The following is a 16,724-nucleotide window of genomic DNA, read 5'->3' as shown; positions in this document are numbered from 1 at the left end:
TATCTGAGCACTTCAATTTTTGTGTTTTACATATGAAAATCTTGTGTGTTCTCAGTTTTAGCATACACTAAAACCGAGTGTAGACTCGCTGTCCATTTAATTAGTTATACTGGTTCAGTTGCTCATTAATGTGAAAATCTAATCAGCCAATCACATGGCAGCATCTCATTCCATTTAGGCATGTAGACATGGTCAAGATGACCTACTGAAGTTTGAGCCGATCATCAGAATGGTGACTTAAGTGTCTTTTAAGTACCGAGTTTGTTGGTGCCAGACAGGCTGGTCTGAGTATCTCAGAAATTCCTGACCTACTGAAATTTTCCTGCATAACAACCTCTACAGGGAATGTCTGAAAAAGAGAAATTATCCAGTGAGCAGCAGTTCCCTAAGTGAGAAGTCTGGCCAGACCGCTCAACTGTAACCCAAATAACCACTCGTTACAAAGTGTGGAGAAAAGCATCTCTGGATACACACATTGAATCTCAAAACAGAACAACAGAAAATTGGAAGAAAAAAGTTGCCTGGTCTGAGTCTTGATTTCTGTTGGATGCTACGATTAGAATTTGGGGTAAACAACATAAAAGCATGGATCCATCTTGATTTAAATCAACAATTCAGACTGTTGCTGTTGGTGTAATGGTGTGGGGAGTATTTTGTCGGCACCTTGTGAACCTCTTAGGATGACCTGAATATCGTTTAAACACCACAGCAGTGTTGTTGCTGACCATGTTAATCCCTTTATTAACCACAGTGTACCCATCTTCTGATGGCTCCTTACAGGAGGTTAATGTATCGCGTCCAAAATTTCAGATCATCCCATATTTGAACATAACAAAGAATTCACTGTAGTCAAATAGTCTCCACAGTCACCAGATCTCAATCCAACAGAGCACCTTTAGGATGTGGTTGAAAGTGAGAGTCACATCATTGGATGTGCAGCTGATAAATCTGCAGCAACCGTGTTATGCAGTCATGTGGACCAAAATCGCACCTTGTTGAATCTATGCGACGCAGAATTAAGGCAGTTCAGAAGGCATAAAGGGAATCTAACCTGGAACTAGTAAGGTGTAGCTAATAAAGTGTGTAGTAGTGAAAGATTGCAGAGATAAACATTTCTCAGCTTGCTGCACTTCATATGTGATAAATGCAGATATGAATCTACAGCTTATTTTTTGCATATTGTCTTTACAGATAATGAAGAACCAAAACCGCAAGACAGGCAGATAACATGGCAACATCCATGATTGCTCAAAAGTAAGACGCTTATTTTTTTTTAATAGCTGCCAGTAACTAAATGAAAGTTAACTGACAGTGCTGTGTATGAAGTTTGTTTGGTTCTCAGTTGTTTTGCTGGACACCCTGTCACTCCAACAAAAACTTTGAGCAGATGGCTTTGGTAAGCAGTGCTCTTTCCCCAGGTGTCATGTGTTGACAGCAGCGTTTCAGTCTTCTCAGAGCGAGGTAAAAGGGAAAACACAAGAAGCACAGAGCCTCCAGTGTACACATGACATTTTCACTTAGACAAGAAAAACTTGGCTCAAAGTTGACATAAAAGCCTTTCACAGCCAGTCAAAATGACCCTTCAGCTGTCTTTCCATCTCAGAATATTTATGATATTTTTACATTAGACTTGTTCTTGGCAGGTTAATGCTCACAGATGTCTACACTGCTCAGATGGCTTGAGGGGGCAGGTACCATCTGAGCTGTGTCAGGGAGAGAAAGTCATTTTAACAGCACCTTACACTTAGCCTAACACATAATTTCATAGTACCAGTGAATGTGTTAATGAGACAAAATGTTTTTGATAGAACACATTTTGGCAGGCATCTGTGAATTATTCACTGGACTTGATAAGTTACCATGTTCAGCTATTCTCTTGGCAAGAACTATTCACAGAAGCAGCGTGTTGCACGAGTTCCCCGCTGTGCGATGCATGTTAACTATAGCAGAATATTATCATTGTCCTATAGCTGACGTCTGCCAGATTTGTATCAGTAAAAATATTCTGTTGATGCCGCAGAGTAATCTGTCAGCTGCTACCAGTGATGACATAAGAAGTGGGAGTGAGCTTGTCAAAGTGGAGCGAATACAATGCCTTTTCCTTTTTTTCTCCCGTTTTTTCCCCCCCACAACTGAAGTGATGAAAGTGATGAATTACGCTTTGTCACTGTGGATTTATTTCCTGTGTTTGTGTGCCATCCTCGACTGACCGTGACAGCGTGAAGGCAGCCTTCATGTCACGCAGCATAAATTGCAGTTCTAATAGAGAAAAAGACTGCGGTGGTGTTTTGTGCTGGTTGAAAGTATGACATGACAGAATGATAGAGCTAATCTTCTGCCTCAATTGGGTACAAAGACATTGTAGGAAAAACACAATTGGGCACCTTTGTGCATGTGCTGTCGTGCCAGTCTAGCAATACATTAAAAATATCTAGAGCATAGCAACAGTTGGAAGAAATTCATTAGCCATTTGGTCTGCGAAACAGCTATTTATTTATGACGTCTATGCTGGAGGCACCTGATTGTCTCACCAGCAAAACTCAGGTCAAAGTTTTTGAGTTTTGCTTCTCATTTGCATTCATTCATTTAAATGAATTTCAGGTGTAAGTTTTTTGTACCCCTGTCAATGAAATGATTTCCTCCAAAACAAACATTCTTGTCCACATATGTCAGAATACATTAATGGCCCACAATGGCCTCCAAATGAGGTGCTGCCAATTTAATATTAAAGTGGGAGCATTTTGTGTTGATTTGTTTAGTACACATTAAAAGCCCTTAACACCTTCATTATATTAGCCTTGCAGTCATTGTTATCATCATTCATATTCTGTGACCAGATTATGGTCATTACAGGTTTGTTTGTTTAATCAGGATCCCCATTAGCATCAGCGTCGGCCTTAGCTATTCTTCCCAGGGTCCTTAGACACTTAATCCAACATCCACAACACATAAAAATAAAACAAGGAGGGTCTTCCTGTACAGATAGCATTGAGTTTCATAGAGCAAGAAATGACTACCTCAGAAGTAGGATGTTTATGCTGTACCAGTGTGTCCTCTTTAGCTCTACAGCATATGGATGTTAATCAGTGCCAGGATCTTTTGTTTCATGAGAGCTATTTTATTGATTGGAAATGTTAAAGGCTGCTGAGCTACATTATTCAACATTTGTAAGAGTATAAATATTTATAAACAGTATGTTGACATATTTGTGTAACCTAAGCACTGTTAAATATTTAATTCCTAAGCCAAGTTAAAGAAAAAATGGCTAGTACCAAGTTGGACCTCTTTTTGCCTTTTGAACTACCTCAGTTCTTTGTGTCATAGATTCCTCGTGGTGCTGGAAACATTCCTCTGAGATTTTGGTCCATGTTGACATGATAGCATCAGACAGCTTCTGCATATTTGTCAGCTGCACATACATGATGCATATCTTCTGTTCCAGTAACATCCCAATGGTGCTTTGTTGGTTTGAGCTCTGGCGACTGTGGAGGCCAGTACAGCAAACACATTGTCATGTTCAGGAAACCAGTTTGAGATGATTTGAGCTTTGTGATATGGTGCATTATCCTGCTGTAAGCAGCCGTCAGAAGATGAGCACACTGTGGTCATAAAGGGATGGACACGGTCAGCAACAGCACTCAGTTAAGATGTCATGTTTAAACAATGCTACAGCAATGTGTTGTGCATTCAGAGATGCTTTTCTGCATACCTTTGGTTGTAATGGGTGGTTATTTGAGTTACTGTTCACGTCCTATTCTGTCCATTCTCTTCTGACGTTTGGCATCAACAAGCCATTTTTTGAAATACTCATCTTCCCTTAAATCACATATCTGAATGGCTAAATGCACGTGACAGGCTGATTAGAGGTTTGCATTCATGAGCATTAGAATAGGCATACCTAATAAAGTGGCCAGTAAGTGTAGTGATATATATGTTTTTCTTTTATGATAGGCAGGGTCTGTAGTCTAATTGCCATGAGCTAATGTTGAATGCATAAAAGCTAGATCAAAAACAGGCACTGTTGTAGGTCTGTGTGAGGCTGTCACGTGTAGAAAATCTGTAAATCATGCCTCACAAGTTTGTCATGATTTACATATTTCAGAAGTCGGGGGACATTTATGTAATTCTGCTGGATCCAAAAAGCCTTAAAAACAGCATTAGTAATTTTTACCCAGCCGCCAGTGGCAGTCAGCATAATGTCTTCTTTAGCAGCATTTCACACTTGGAAATAAGCTCTCATTTCATCCATCATTCCACTCATAATGACAGATGAACCATAATTATGTAATTTCACCAATGACTGCAGTTACAGAAACACTTAAGCAATTCCTAAAAACACACACCAAGTGACATGTGTTTCTTAACCATACACCTCTCATGATATGTTTCTCAGCTTCATGATGGCCATGCCTGTTGACACCCTTAAACTATTTTTGTGTGGTCCAGGATCTATTATTGGCTTTGGCTGTAAGTGCTTTCTGTTCCATAACAAGATGAATCCCCAACATGGCATTAGGTTACCAGGCAACAGTGTACACTCGACTGCTCGCTTATAATTTTCTTTGTATAGTTAGGATGTTTAATAGTAAGTGACTACATGACAGTGTGCCAAATTTAACCACTGGTAGCAGAACCCGTAGAGCCTGATGTATGTCAGGAGGCATAGAGGCGAGCGGGCTATATTTGGCTGCTATGTTCCCTTCAAAGAGACGAGTTCTAGGCCTGGACTTGACATTTCTCTTAGACTGGAAAAAATGGGTTTGGGTCAGTGAGTTTTCGTGGGAGGAGGGGTGTTGTTGATGCCCAGAGGAAGGTGCCGCTCTCTGTTCTGCAGCAGCTCATTGTTAAAATCAGCAGAGTCTTTATTAAACAAAAGGTTGTGAGGGCTTGCCAGAGGATTCATATTACTTGAATGTACATAAGGTACATTTAAGAACAAGAGCATTAAGGTCAATAGCTTATTAACTTCTTTCTTACATTTTCACTTGAAATAGGACTATTTCTCTTGGTTATTGAAAATATTAGGACAAATTGTATCATGAATGGAAGGTGTCAGTGTACAAGGCACATCCTTCAGCTGCTCAGGAGTTGTGAGCCTCATTATATTAGGAACAATGCTTGCAATGTTAGAAGACAGTCAGAAAAGATCTGCCAAGGAATCACAATGAGCAGCTGTGGCCGCACCTTATGAGATTGTTTTCATAGCCTACTTGAAGCCTGTAAAGAGTCTCATCATCTGAATATTGAACAAACCTAACAGACCCCCCCCCCCCCCCCCCCCCCCCCCAACAACCTAAATGATGTGACATTATAGTTTTTATTGGCCGAAAGTTCTGTTTTTCATTAGCCTCTTCTCTTTGTGCTGTATGTGTTTTGAGGTTAAACAGAATAATGTGGAGGACAGTCCTGGGCTTTATCTTAGTGTGCTGTCATGAAAATGAAATGGAGAGTCTTGTTCACACCTTTATCTATTTTGCTGCTCTTGGCTGCTGTTCCAGTGTGTGCCTGAGAAGACCGGACGCCGTGCAGACAAACTGAACGTAGCCCACAAAATCCATTTCATCTCCAAAGTGCGTTTTTCCTCACTCGCACTCTTAGGGTCTTGTTTCTATTATTTATTTATTTTGCTGTTTCAGGTCATTAACAACAACTCCAGTCAATGCATGACATTCTCAGGAAACATTTAATTCATTTTCAAGTAAAAGCTTAATCTGCATACACTGAATTATAAATATAACTCTTGTTCAGTCAAAAAAAACATACAGATTCTCTTATACGTGTGGAAATGTCTCACAGTGCCGATCTAGGGCCAGGACTGAATAAGGAGTGAAGTATGTGTGAGGAATATTTTTCTCTCTTTATAGTAAGAGAGCTCTAACCCAGAGGGAGAGTACAGCTCCTGTTGTAGCAGAGATACAGAGCTTTGGTGGGTTTAGCCTGCTGTTCTCAGTGTTGTTCATCCAGCCCCACTGTAGACCCCTAGGCTCTCTGGGGGATCCTACTTCCATTTATTTTCACTTCTTGTCTAAAAGGAGTTGGAGAGATGAATCATTCATGTCTCTGAGAGGCCTCTTGTGTGGATGAAAAATTGGGAAATTTAAGGCTCCTGCCTCGAGTATTTAAGATAGATTAATATGCAGCGCTTTCTGTCAGTGTCCTGCTTTTTTCTCCTTACAGACATTTTAATTCTTTGGTTGAAGTCCGTTAAGTAGGACTTTTGCCGGAGTGGTCTGGTTTTGTTGCTCTTCACTTGTCTGCGTCTCAGTACAGCCAATGACAGATGCTATAGACAGTGTCCCTGCCCTAACACGATACAGTACTTTGAGAGCTTTGAGGTTAAATCAGTAAATGTGATGAATGAGATGTGTGCCCGGCCTCACGGACAGATTGTCACTAATCTGTCACAGGGGTGAGGATGTTTACCTTGATGGCAAAACCAAGAGTTCACAAGCCTTGTAGTTGTCAATCCTTGCCATCCCATCAACTTATGCAGGCGAAAATGGCCTACCATAACTCATATTTAAACATCTCTTTGTTGTTGCCTTTCATTTGCGGCTACCCATCCTGCTAGTGACAGGTCTACAAGAACAACCCCCTCCCCACTTGCCATGAAATGTGCTGAACAAACGGAGCCAGGAATTACACAGAGATTGGACACACTGGCTGTATATCTAAGTAGAGCCCACATAAAGGTCTTGGTAGTCAGATAGGTGTGAAAGGGTTAAGAGCCCATCTGTTTCCAAAACAGAAAATTCTTACCCCCTTTGAGTTGACAACCTTAGAGCATACTCTAAATGATCCCTTTTAGTATCAAGTAGTATTATCTCAGAAGACTTGCACTAAATAGGGAGGTTTAAAGGCAACAGAAAAAGGGAGTTTTATTCACACCCTTTAGATGCATTTAAAAGGACAGAATAACATCAATGAATAGCATACTGCACTAGAACGCGGAGCAGGAAAAAGAAAAATGATGCTATGAATGCTTGGAGTTTTTTTCTTTCTACCGGGTCTGTTTTGCTCTTTTGATAGTAGGAATCTCCACACTTTGTAGTTCAGAAGAAAACATCAATGTTCACTTCATTATATCTTTTATTTTTTTAATTTTTTTTTTTACACACACAGCTTCAAAGAGGTCGCATAGCTGTAACAGCTTTTGTTTTGTGCTGGGATTTTTTTTATTTATTTTTTTTTACATATTTTATGAAAGAGGCAGCCAAAGCTTGTTAGGCTCTGTGTTATTGAAGCGGCTGGGTTGAAAAGTCATTTTGGTCATTGGATCTAGGATGAAAGGAAAAGGTCGGGAGTGATGTGGTCACTCCCAGCAGGATGGCAACACTATGGAGAAGTGTGGATGAGTGTATGCAGGTATGCAGGGCTGTCTGTTTGTCTGCAGATGAGTGTTTGCTTGCACTGGATCTTGACTTGTATATATGTAGAGGACCTCTGTGGTGACTCTGCCTGTTTTCTCGGTTGTGTGTCGGCGTATTTGTCTTTGTCGTCCTTGAAAATTGCTTTGGGAAGTTCACAGTTATATACCTGGCATCTCTCACTGTTCTTGGTTTCTAGATTTCTTGTCTCTGTTCTCAATCAACCTGCAGGGTGCACTGTTGCTGAAGGATCCACCAGGAGGTTTTTACCCCACTTGGACAATGTCCCACAATTACAAGCCTTAGTTACGGCTTGATTTTCCAGTCAGAACCAAGCTGATGAGCCCGAAAGAACAATGAAATATGAAGAAGTGATTTAGAGAGAAAAGGATAAGAAATTTGTAATATCATCTTTATTACAAACCATGTAATTACACAGACTACAACACGTTGTGTGCTACACGAAGATTAAAAAAAATGTAAAGAGTAGAGAGAGGTGATTTAAAACAGAATGAGAGTAAATGCTCATATTACACAACACACACAGGCACATGCACACCAATGTAGCACAAACAAGTGAGATGACCCCTGAACTATTTCTTTGCCTCCCAGGGGAGAGAGGAAATAGAAACCCGTGTGACTCGTTTGGACATTCTCATAGGACGTGCAAGGTAGAATACTGTTCTTACAGTGTACTTATGAACATGACTCTTTATCTTTAGCTGCATGAAACGAGCGAATATATAAATACATGGACGCAAATATAGCAATTTGCCATGGTGAAATAAATGTATATGAATATGATGTTGTAATAGAGGAAGAAGCTACTTTCGGCTGCTCCCTTATTCACAAGGGGTCGCCACAGCGGGTAGCTCTGCATGTTTGATTTAGCAGAGCGTTTTCAAATGCCGGACGCCCTTCCTGAAGCAACCCCAAAGGGATTTGTGTCTTCCCCTGGGATCGAACAAGAGATCTTTGGCTTGTTATGCGAATGTGTAAACCGCTATGATATGATGTACAACATGATGTGTTATACACAAACACAGAAATGCGGGGTCACCTGAGCAAAAGCATTTAAAAATACATGCAGAGTCCCTCTAGCTTTATGCATATAAAGCAGCCCGGACATTAACATTGCAACAGAGGTGGTTTATGCACCGTGGGGCATTTCCTGGTATGCAGAGCTCTACCTTTATAATCAGAGGAAGAGCTATTTTTCAGAGGTATTGTTGTGTCTGAGACCTTTGAGACACCACAGGAGGAGAGTACTGGAGCTGTTCTGCGGTCAAGTAAAGAAGTGATGGCGTAGGTGGAAGTGGTTTGGACAATAAGCGTCAGCCCTCCCTTCCCCATAGTAAAGTGGATTTCCTGTTGCACTTTTTTCAGGTGGACCTTTTAAAATGCATGAATGAAGTTTAGTTGGATTCTTTTAAATGTCATCGACAAATCCAGTCACGCAGAGCGCTTTATTTAACAACGTCCATATTACTGTGTTATCAGGATATTCCTCGATGAGCGTGTTTTTATAATGCTCGTGTCTCAGAAGTGAGATTTGTCCCTTAAAAATAAAATAGTGAGTGAAAACTGTCTGTACTTTTTCTGTGACTGAAATAACTCGGCTGATAATTTGCCAAAGGACAAACAGGCTCGATAAAATGTGTTTTCTCAAAAGCAGTGGCGATAGCAAAAAAATATATATTATGTTATCATATTAAGAATAATAGCTCCAAGGCAACTTGGGGGATGATGCTATGATTATCCACTCATAAATGGGCTTGACTAGCAGGATGTGGATTAGAAGGATGCCTCTGAACAGACAACCTTTGTTTTTATTAATCCCTGAGGGATTTTCTAAGGTCAGCTAAGCTTGGCTGTATTCCATCAGAGTCACATGTGTGAACTTGGGCCTTGTGTTTGTGTGATACAGATGCCACATTTGACTTCTGCAGGCTTTTCAGTGATGTAGGTCTGAAAGCCTCTGATGCAATGATTCTACCCAGTATGGTTCCAGGCAAAAAAGTGCCCTTTCATATTTATTAGTTAACGGTGCACTAAAATGCCAGCTGACATTAAGAGTTGTCTTTCAGAAGGTCTAATCAATGCTAAGCCTGTTGATGTAACAATATTCTTAAAGGATCAATGGTTTGTGTTAATATGAGGGATGGTGCTTGGCAAAAGAAACAAAGGAGAACATAAAGCGGGCTTGTCATGAGTACATGTAGGATGGAAGCTGTACAACAACAACATAGTCAATTTGATACAAACAGTGGATCAATGGTTTCCAGCAGAGATGAGCACATTGATCAGTAAAAGTACTGAGAGCAGCCCTCTGTTTCCAGTGTGCCTTTGTGGTACATGTCTATTTTTAGAAAGCCTATGGCAGCAGATGAAGGCATGGCATCAAGGACCTATTCAAAGTTTGAAAGTAAACTGACCTCAATGTCAGCTCACAATAAACGGATGCTTTGAAATTGTGTTTTTGCCTTTTATCGTTCAGTCTGCTCTTACATCTCAGATAGAGGGTTCGCATTTCTCAGACTTTCTTCTTCTCTTTTTTTTTTTACTTCTCTCTGTTTTCTTACCCTTTCATTACACTTCCATCACAGAAGTACCTTCCAATATATCTAAACTGTGTTCTCATCAAAAAAAATGTCCTTAAGGTGGTAGATGAAGTGGTGGAGGTATACCCTGCAGGATTTTCTGACAGTATATAAATGTATATATTTTGCACATACTTTTATATTATTTATATTATATTTGAGTTAAGAGTTTTGCTTTAGCTCTGTGTTTGGTTAGGTCAAGAAAATAGTTGTGCAGTGATGGATTCCACCCTGTCTAATATATGATTGGCTTCTTGAAAAATCAATAAACATAAATGCTGATTGCAAAAAAAATATGTTTTTCACAAACTCAATGCAGAAGAAGACACGCTTACTTCAAAATCTAGTTGAAAATGCAGTTTAGTTGCCTGGATCGTACAGAGTCTTCACATGAAATGCAAAAACTGCATGTCTGTTTTTGTGTTTGGAGCAGCACTGCCAAACTTTGTCAGCAGTGTTTCAACATTAACTGCTAAACATAACTGCCTTTCAATGCTTTTCATGTTATTCGATCCAACCTGTTAAGTGCAACCTATATCACCCTGAAAAGTCCAACAGGAAATTCCACAGGAAGCCAGACAAAATAACCCAATAAAAGCAAGAGCACCCAGAATCATTAGTGGGGAAACATGCTCGCATAACTCACCCAGATGTACAGGCTAATTGGATTTTACCTTCAAATCAGCAGTTGTAGGGCCTTTGTGCTTTTATGAGACTGGCTACAGGGTAAAGGGAAAATGGACTGTTTTGAAGTGACAAAACTTCAACCCTGGCTTTCAGCTGGGACACTTTCTGAGGTCTGAGTATGCTGCGCTGCTCATGTGGAGACTGGCATGAGTCTATAAATTGATCTAGGATTTCTTCCACAGTTAGCAATGGTGACTCATCAGGGGCTGACGTATGGAGGGTGGTGAAGTAATTGGTGTGGAGAGGTAATTTCCCTCATGTACCAGGGGTGCCCTTGGAGCTGCGTGGTGGCCACTAGAGAGAGACGAAGCTCGGGGGAGAGGGTGGTGCCATTGAGGTGCATGGTAACTTATGAGAAGTTGCTGTTATTATGCAACTCCTCTCTGGGGAGGAACATCCCCCTCTGAATGGAGAAATAAGCACTTGACAATGATAACATCCGCCACAGTCCTCCCAAGGTGACATGATGAAATCTGAACCATTGCAGGCAGGAAGCCAGGGAAATGAATTTTATAGTTTATCGATTAAGATCATGGAAGAGTGCTTGGATATCCACTGTGTAATCAGATTATTTAACAGTAGATGACCCCTGCCACCACCCCCACTGAGCTGCATGGTTGCCTTTGAAGTTCAAAGAACAGAGAACAACAAAGCAGACCTGACTCATTCCTTCCCACACGCAGGTCATCCTCTGTTAAGGAGAATAAGACATTTCCTAGCCAGATCAAATTAGAACGAGTGAGCTTCGTCCACCTCCCATGTCTGTTGCAACACTTTACTTCTGCTCCCTTCTTTCTTCACTCTGCCTCCCTGCTGGGTTTCATCATGCACAGTGTGTCACAAGGCATCAGTGCTATAGTGATTATGCCAGAGAACTTCAAGAGGTGATTTGAAGCTGCTACAGTGATTGTAGTAATGTGAGTAGACTCATTTGAAATAAACAAATCACTGGGTTAAGAGCATGTTATTTCAATTTTTTTCACATAGCATGAAAGCTGCACTTTAATTGACAAAGTTAGAGTCAATCTAAAAATGGCAACAGCATAATGGTAATGTGCATATGGGTGCTATATGTTTGTATAGGGTGTTCTTTAAAACAGCTTATAATGGCCGTTCATTTAATTTTGGAAAGCGCTATGAGCCCTTCACTGATCTAGCCCACTTGTTCCCTCATCACTAATAATTCCCCACTCCACATTAGTGCTCTGGTGACAAAACATGCACACACACACACACACATACACAGAGAGAGACACATAGTTTGTGTTTGATGTGAGGGAGGTGACAGACAGTCGAGCCCAGGCACCCGAGAGCAGAGTAGAGTGGCTCTCCAGCAGGGACGCTGACGTTCACACTTAAATGCTTTAATAGGACTAAAGTAGACAAAGGCCGCCAGTGACGCAGTAGGAGCTATAATGGGCTTGCCACATTGCAGGTTTACTGGACCCTGCCTATTGGACAGCTATTTCCAATCCCACAATCCCTCATCAGCCTCAGGAAGCTAGTTATAAATAAAAAGTGTAGGTTAATCTCCGCTAACATGTCCCAGTGAAACATTTCTGTTTTGTTTTTCTGACGTGCACCAGGGCAGGTTGACTTGAACTTTTTTTCAAAAAGATACTGGGAATTAATCACGTGTGTCTGCTCCCTGTAATAGAGCAGAGAAATGTGCTTGTATTTTCTACATTTGTAGGACAACTGAAGCATACATCTGTGTGTACTTTTTGTCCTTTCTAAAAAAAAATGAAGTAAATCAAAAAATAACACTAATCTAGACATGATCTTTAGTCATCCCAATGGCAAAAATATTAAATATAGTATTTTGTTGTGTAATAGTGGAAAACACACACGAACATTGCAAAATGCACAGAGGCCTTTTAATTTTAGGATTTGATGAAGAAATAAAATATAATAAAATAGGACATTAAAATAGAAATCCCTTTGTCATAATAATTGTCATTCACGTGACAGCTTTACTTCCTCTCTTGATTAATTATACTTTAGCCTATGACTAAGGCCAGCCTACGGGGTCAGAGCTTGCCCAGTGTGACGGATACTGTGACAGATGGAGCTCTGGGTCTTTAGCCATCCTTACCTTGAACTTGAAGGCTTGTTATCGCTCACATACCCGACATAAATTCCACCATAGTCTGGAGTTTACTTAATCTGTAAGGTATCACTCGCGTTATAAACATTCACTCAATCATTCGTTGATTGTTTTGTGCTGTTGGTATTTTTTTTGTAGAAGCAATTTTCCTTACTATTGTACAGATTATATGAAGTTGTGTTTTTCTTTGAGTCTGAGTTCCATTATATGTTTTCTATAAAAAATAAGCCCCCCCCCCCAAAAAAAAAAAAAAAACTGTAAACACAGTTGCTGATGGCTCTGTGTATAAGTAATCAAATCAGCCAACATGCCCAAACATTAGCCCCAGAGTTGTGTTTTGTGTCTGGGGTGAGCCTGCAAGCTGTGCATTTCCTTCTTGGCTTCTTGGTTTGTGCTTTGATAAAAAGGATTGAGGGGTTAAATGTTTGTCCAGCTGAAACAACACAGTAAAACTCCTTCTCTGTGTCTCTGTAGCCCAGTCGTCAGAGCTCGGGACCTAAAAATAGCCATGCTGGCTCCACGCCCCTGGCTGGGGGACAGGTCAAATTATGAAGGAAGATGAAAAATTTAAAGGCACAGGCTGCTTGGCCACAAACCCAGCCCTGCATCAGTGGTCAGCTAAAACATGTGAGTTGGCTTTTATGGGCTACAGTGGGAATATATAGATCTTTGTCTTGTAATATTAATGAAAAACATCCGAAGTATATATAGCAGCTTAGTGCTTGAATTTAGAATTTAGGTTCTATTGATTGTAAATGGGGAGTGTAGTGTTTTGTTTGTTCTTAAATCCACCATTAAACAGTATCAAGAGTGTTTCAAGGGAATGGGATTTGCAATCCTGGAAAAGTGCTCTTGACACAGTTTGAGAGGTTTATGTAATTACGATCATGCTGTTATGGCATCTTACAGTTGGCTTCCTTGGTTAGCTGAAAGCATGCTTCCTGAGTAGCATCACTGCCCTGAATACACACTGAACCCCACACATATACCGAGCTAATGCAATGAGGTAACACTCCACATGTTAAATCATCTTAAATGAACACTCTGTTCATTTAAGGTGTCTCGCTTGTCTTAACACGTCCTGTTGCATTTTTGTCACACATGCAGATTACGCCTGAGAGCACCGGTGTTTGGTTGCATTTGTCGAAATACCACATAGCAAAAAATTGTTAATACACCATTTCACTGGTTTTGTGATTCATAATAACAGGCAATCAGTTGCTTTGCAAAATGCCTGCTATCAAGTGCACATGTAAAGTTTCTTTCCCTCTCGCGGGTACATCAGAACAAAAATGCATCATTCCATCCATATACCTGAGAGGACAAAATGAAGACATAAATAGAGTGAGTGAGAGAGAGAGAGAGACAGGTTCAACAAATCAGAAAAGAGAGAGAGAGAGGATTCAAGCCTCCATCTGCAGAGAGGGAGTCAGGAGACATGCCTTCTGGCAGGAGCTGAAGAAGACAGCTGTGTTTGGTGTGGTATTTTTAAACGCATCAATGCTGCTCCAATCCCTGCGCCTCGCCTGACCTATTTTTAGCCAGGGCTGGCCATTGTTCTATTTCTGTCACCTGTGGGCCACGCAGTTGTTGATTCACATGCAAATGAAGCTTGCTCCCTCCCCGGCTTGCATTACTGCCTCTGCGCGGTGCTCAGTACACACTACACGGCTTTCCTAGCAACTCAGCTTTACATTTTTTCTCAGTCTCTGATCAGACACTTTGCTGAAGAGAGAGGAAGAAAAAAAATCACAGAGAGAGAGAGAGAGAGAGGCAAATAGGAAAAGAAGCTGGATTCTTCTCCAAACACTGTGTTAGTGTTTGGAACAGACTAAAGCAGGGCACCCGGGAGAGTACCAGCCCTGCAGAGAGAGTGTATGCTGCTTGTGTTATTGCGCTTCAGTGAGAGTAGTTTCTCAGAGGAGGAGACAGAGGAAGGGAGAGAGTTGCCTGTTGTCGTGGTCTCTCCCCTGGAGTGGCTGAGGGTTGGCTCTTGGTGTCAGGAAACACAAGGCTTGCAATGAGACTTGAGTGCTGAGTGGAGTATGCTGCAGACGATTTACGAGGGCGAGTCAAGTTTCTCCACAACAGAAGGGCGCGTTGGACACCAGCAGTTCCCCAACCTGAGCAAGATGCACAACGTGAACAACTCAGGTGATCACACAGCCTGGCGTTTCCACTCCCCTTGAGGAATGCCTTATCCTTCTTTTTCCACCTTCTTTGCATCCCAATCTCTGTCTCCCCTCTGTCTTTAAATCTCTTCCTACTTCCCTGCTGTCTTACATCCACCGTGCCTCTCGTGCACACATTCGCTCTGTCCCTCTCTCTCACTCTCCCGTACTCTCAACTCTTTGCGCTCGCCCGATCTCTCTCTTTCTGTGCGAAAAGAGAACTCAAAGCTTCTCAGCACAGCAGCGTGGTACGACCAGGCACTTCTTCCTGAATCGAGGTATTTAAGCTTGTGATAACATGCGCCGCTTTAAATATTGTGCTTCTCTATTTAGACGCAGAGGACGCTTTGAGTTAAAAAGTGCTCTGCTAAAATGAGAGAATGTGTTAACGCTGTTCCCATGCTCTGCTTGTCTGAAACGAGTCAGTGTGAACATGACAGGGATGCTGTGTTTTTCAAGCTTCCATGTCAGCATGCACTTTTCAGGGAACAGGAAGAACTGTGATAGAAATACTGAGGGGACATGTGAAAGGTTTCTCTCTCAACTGTTTCTATTTCTGACCTGAGAATTGAATTGAGTACATGACATCAGTATGAGTAAGCTCTATTCTCTGTATTGTCGAAAGATGAGTCACACCTTATTTGCATTGGGTTTTTGTTTTTTTTTCCTCAAAGCGGCTATTGATAAAATTCAAAACATGTTTGGAGAAATTAGTTTAGAGTTAAAAAAAACTCCATTCTTGTTTGGATCGCTGGGAAGCATGAGTAATGGCAAAGTCATACCATTGCTTAATTTAATGTGCTATGACCACTGAGTTGTTACTACTTCTGAAATAAGCCCACGATGTGAGGAACAGGATGTTGAATAATTTTAGTTTCATGTACAGTAAGATTTTTTTAAGCGTATCCAACAAAAAAAAAAAAAACACCACCAAAAACCCAGAGTGAAATGTACATTTTAAAAATACCAAAAAGATTCAGGCAAGCAAACTGAAAACACGAAGAGGCAGTGGGGTAAACGTGAAAAGATTTAAAAATAAGTCCCGGGGATGACACAGAGATGACACATTCCACGTCTGTCAATAGAGCAGGTTATTTGACTATCAGGCTACAGGAGCAGAGCTTTCTTCCTTTGACTTTAGCGGCTTACGAGCCAAACAACAGCTATACAGAGCGCCTGAAATCGGGCTCCTTGCTTATTCTGTGGGTCAGCTATTCTTAGGTGAGTTATTTTCAGCTTATGGCATTAGCCTGCTAAGATTAGGCGTCTGTGCGTTATCATTCCATCTCAGCAAGGTCCTGATATAACTATGGTTTGGAACAGATATTTATAGAGGATTCTGTCATTTGTCTGTTTAATTTGTTCTTTCCACTTTACAGCAAATCAGTCCACAGTGACTAACATTATTTGTCTAAGGAAGCTGCTCAGAGGTGTCTTTCCGTGAGTTTACTGCATGTCGTGAAAGAGTTGTAGACATAGCAGGTACAGTGCCTTTAGACACGGGGAGAGCTCAATCATTGGCTGTTTAATTTTCATGACACTGTATCTGTGTGGATTATTGTTGATGACGCGATCCTTGCGCTGACTGAATAGGTTTGTTGTGAACTGTTTTCTAAAGAAAACTGCTTGACCTTTTATATGATACTGTACTTGTCTGCCGTTTCAAGCGGATCGGCAAAGAAAGAGGGCTCCGTTGCATTTTTGTTTTGCTCAGTGACAGCACCATCAAAGTTGTGATTAACAGTCTTCAGATGGGCTCTTGACAAACAGGGAAAAAAATAATTAGTTTTCC

The 16,724-nt window shown here is 41.0% G+C and overlaps 1 protein-coding gene across 3 annotated transcripts in view; it reads left to right on the top strand.

Annotated features, from left to right (window-relative positions):
- The first annotated feature begins 1,231 nt into the window (after positions 1-1,231).
- hdac9b (histone deacetylase 9b) overlaps positions 1,232-16,724 on the top strand; it is a 34,609-nt gene continuing 19,116 nt past the window's right edge. The window contains exon 1 of one of the 3 annotated variants that reach the window (XM_063485574.1): positions 1,232-1,254. In XM_063485574.1, coding sequence (XP_063341644.1) covers position 1,254 — 1 coding nt within the window. In that variant the 5' untranslated portion in view covers positions 1,232-1,253. Of the gene's footprint in view, positions 1,255-14,266; positions 14,916-15,107; positions 15,211-16,724 lie in introns of those variants that run through there. The other 2 variants (XM_063485573.1, XM_063485575.2) reach the window with 2 other exon arrangements.

Source organism: Pelmatolapia mariae, linkage group LG10_11, assembly GCF_036321145.2.
Source record: "Pelmatolapia mariae isolate MD_Pm_ZW linkage group LG10_11, Pm_UMD_F_2, whole genome shotgun sequence".
NCBI lineage: Eukaryota > Metazoa > Chordata > Actinopteri > Cichliformes > Cichlidae > Pelmatolapia > Pelmatolapia mariae.
The sequence above is the reverse complement of the archived record's forward strand: the minus strand, read 5'-3'. Positions and strand labels throughout refer to the sequence as shown.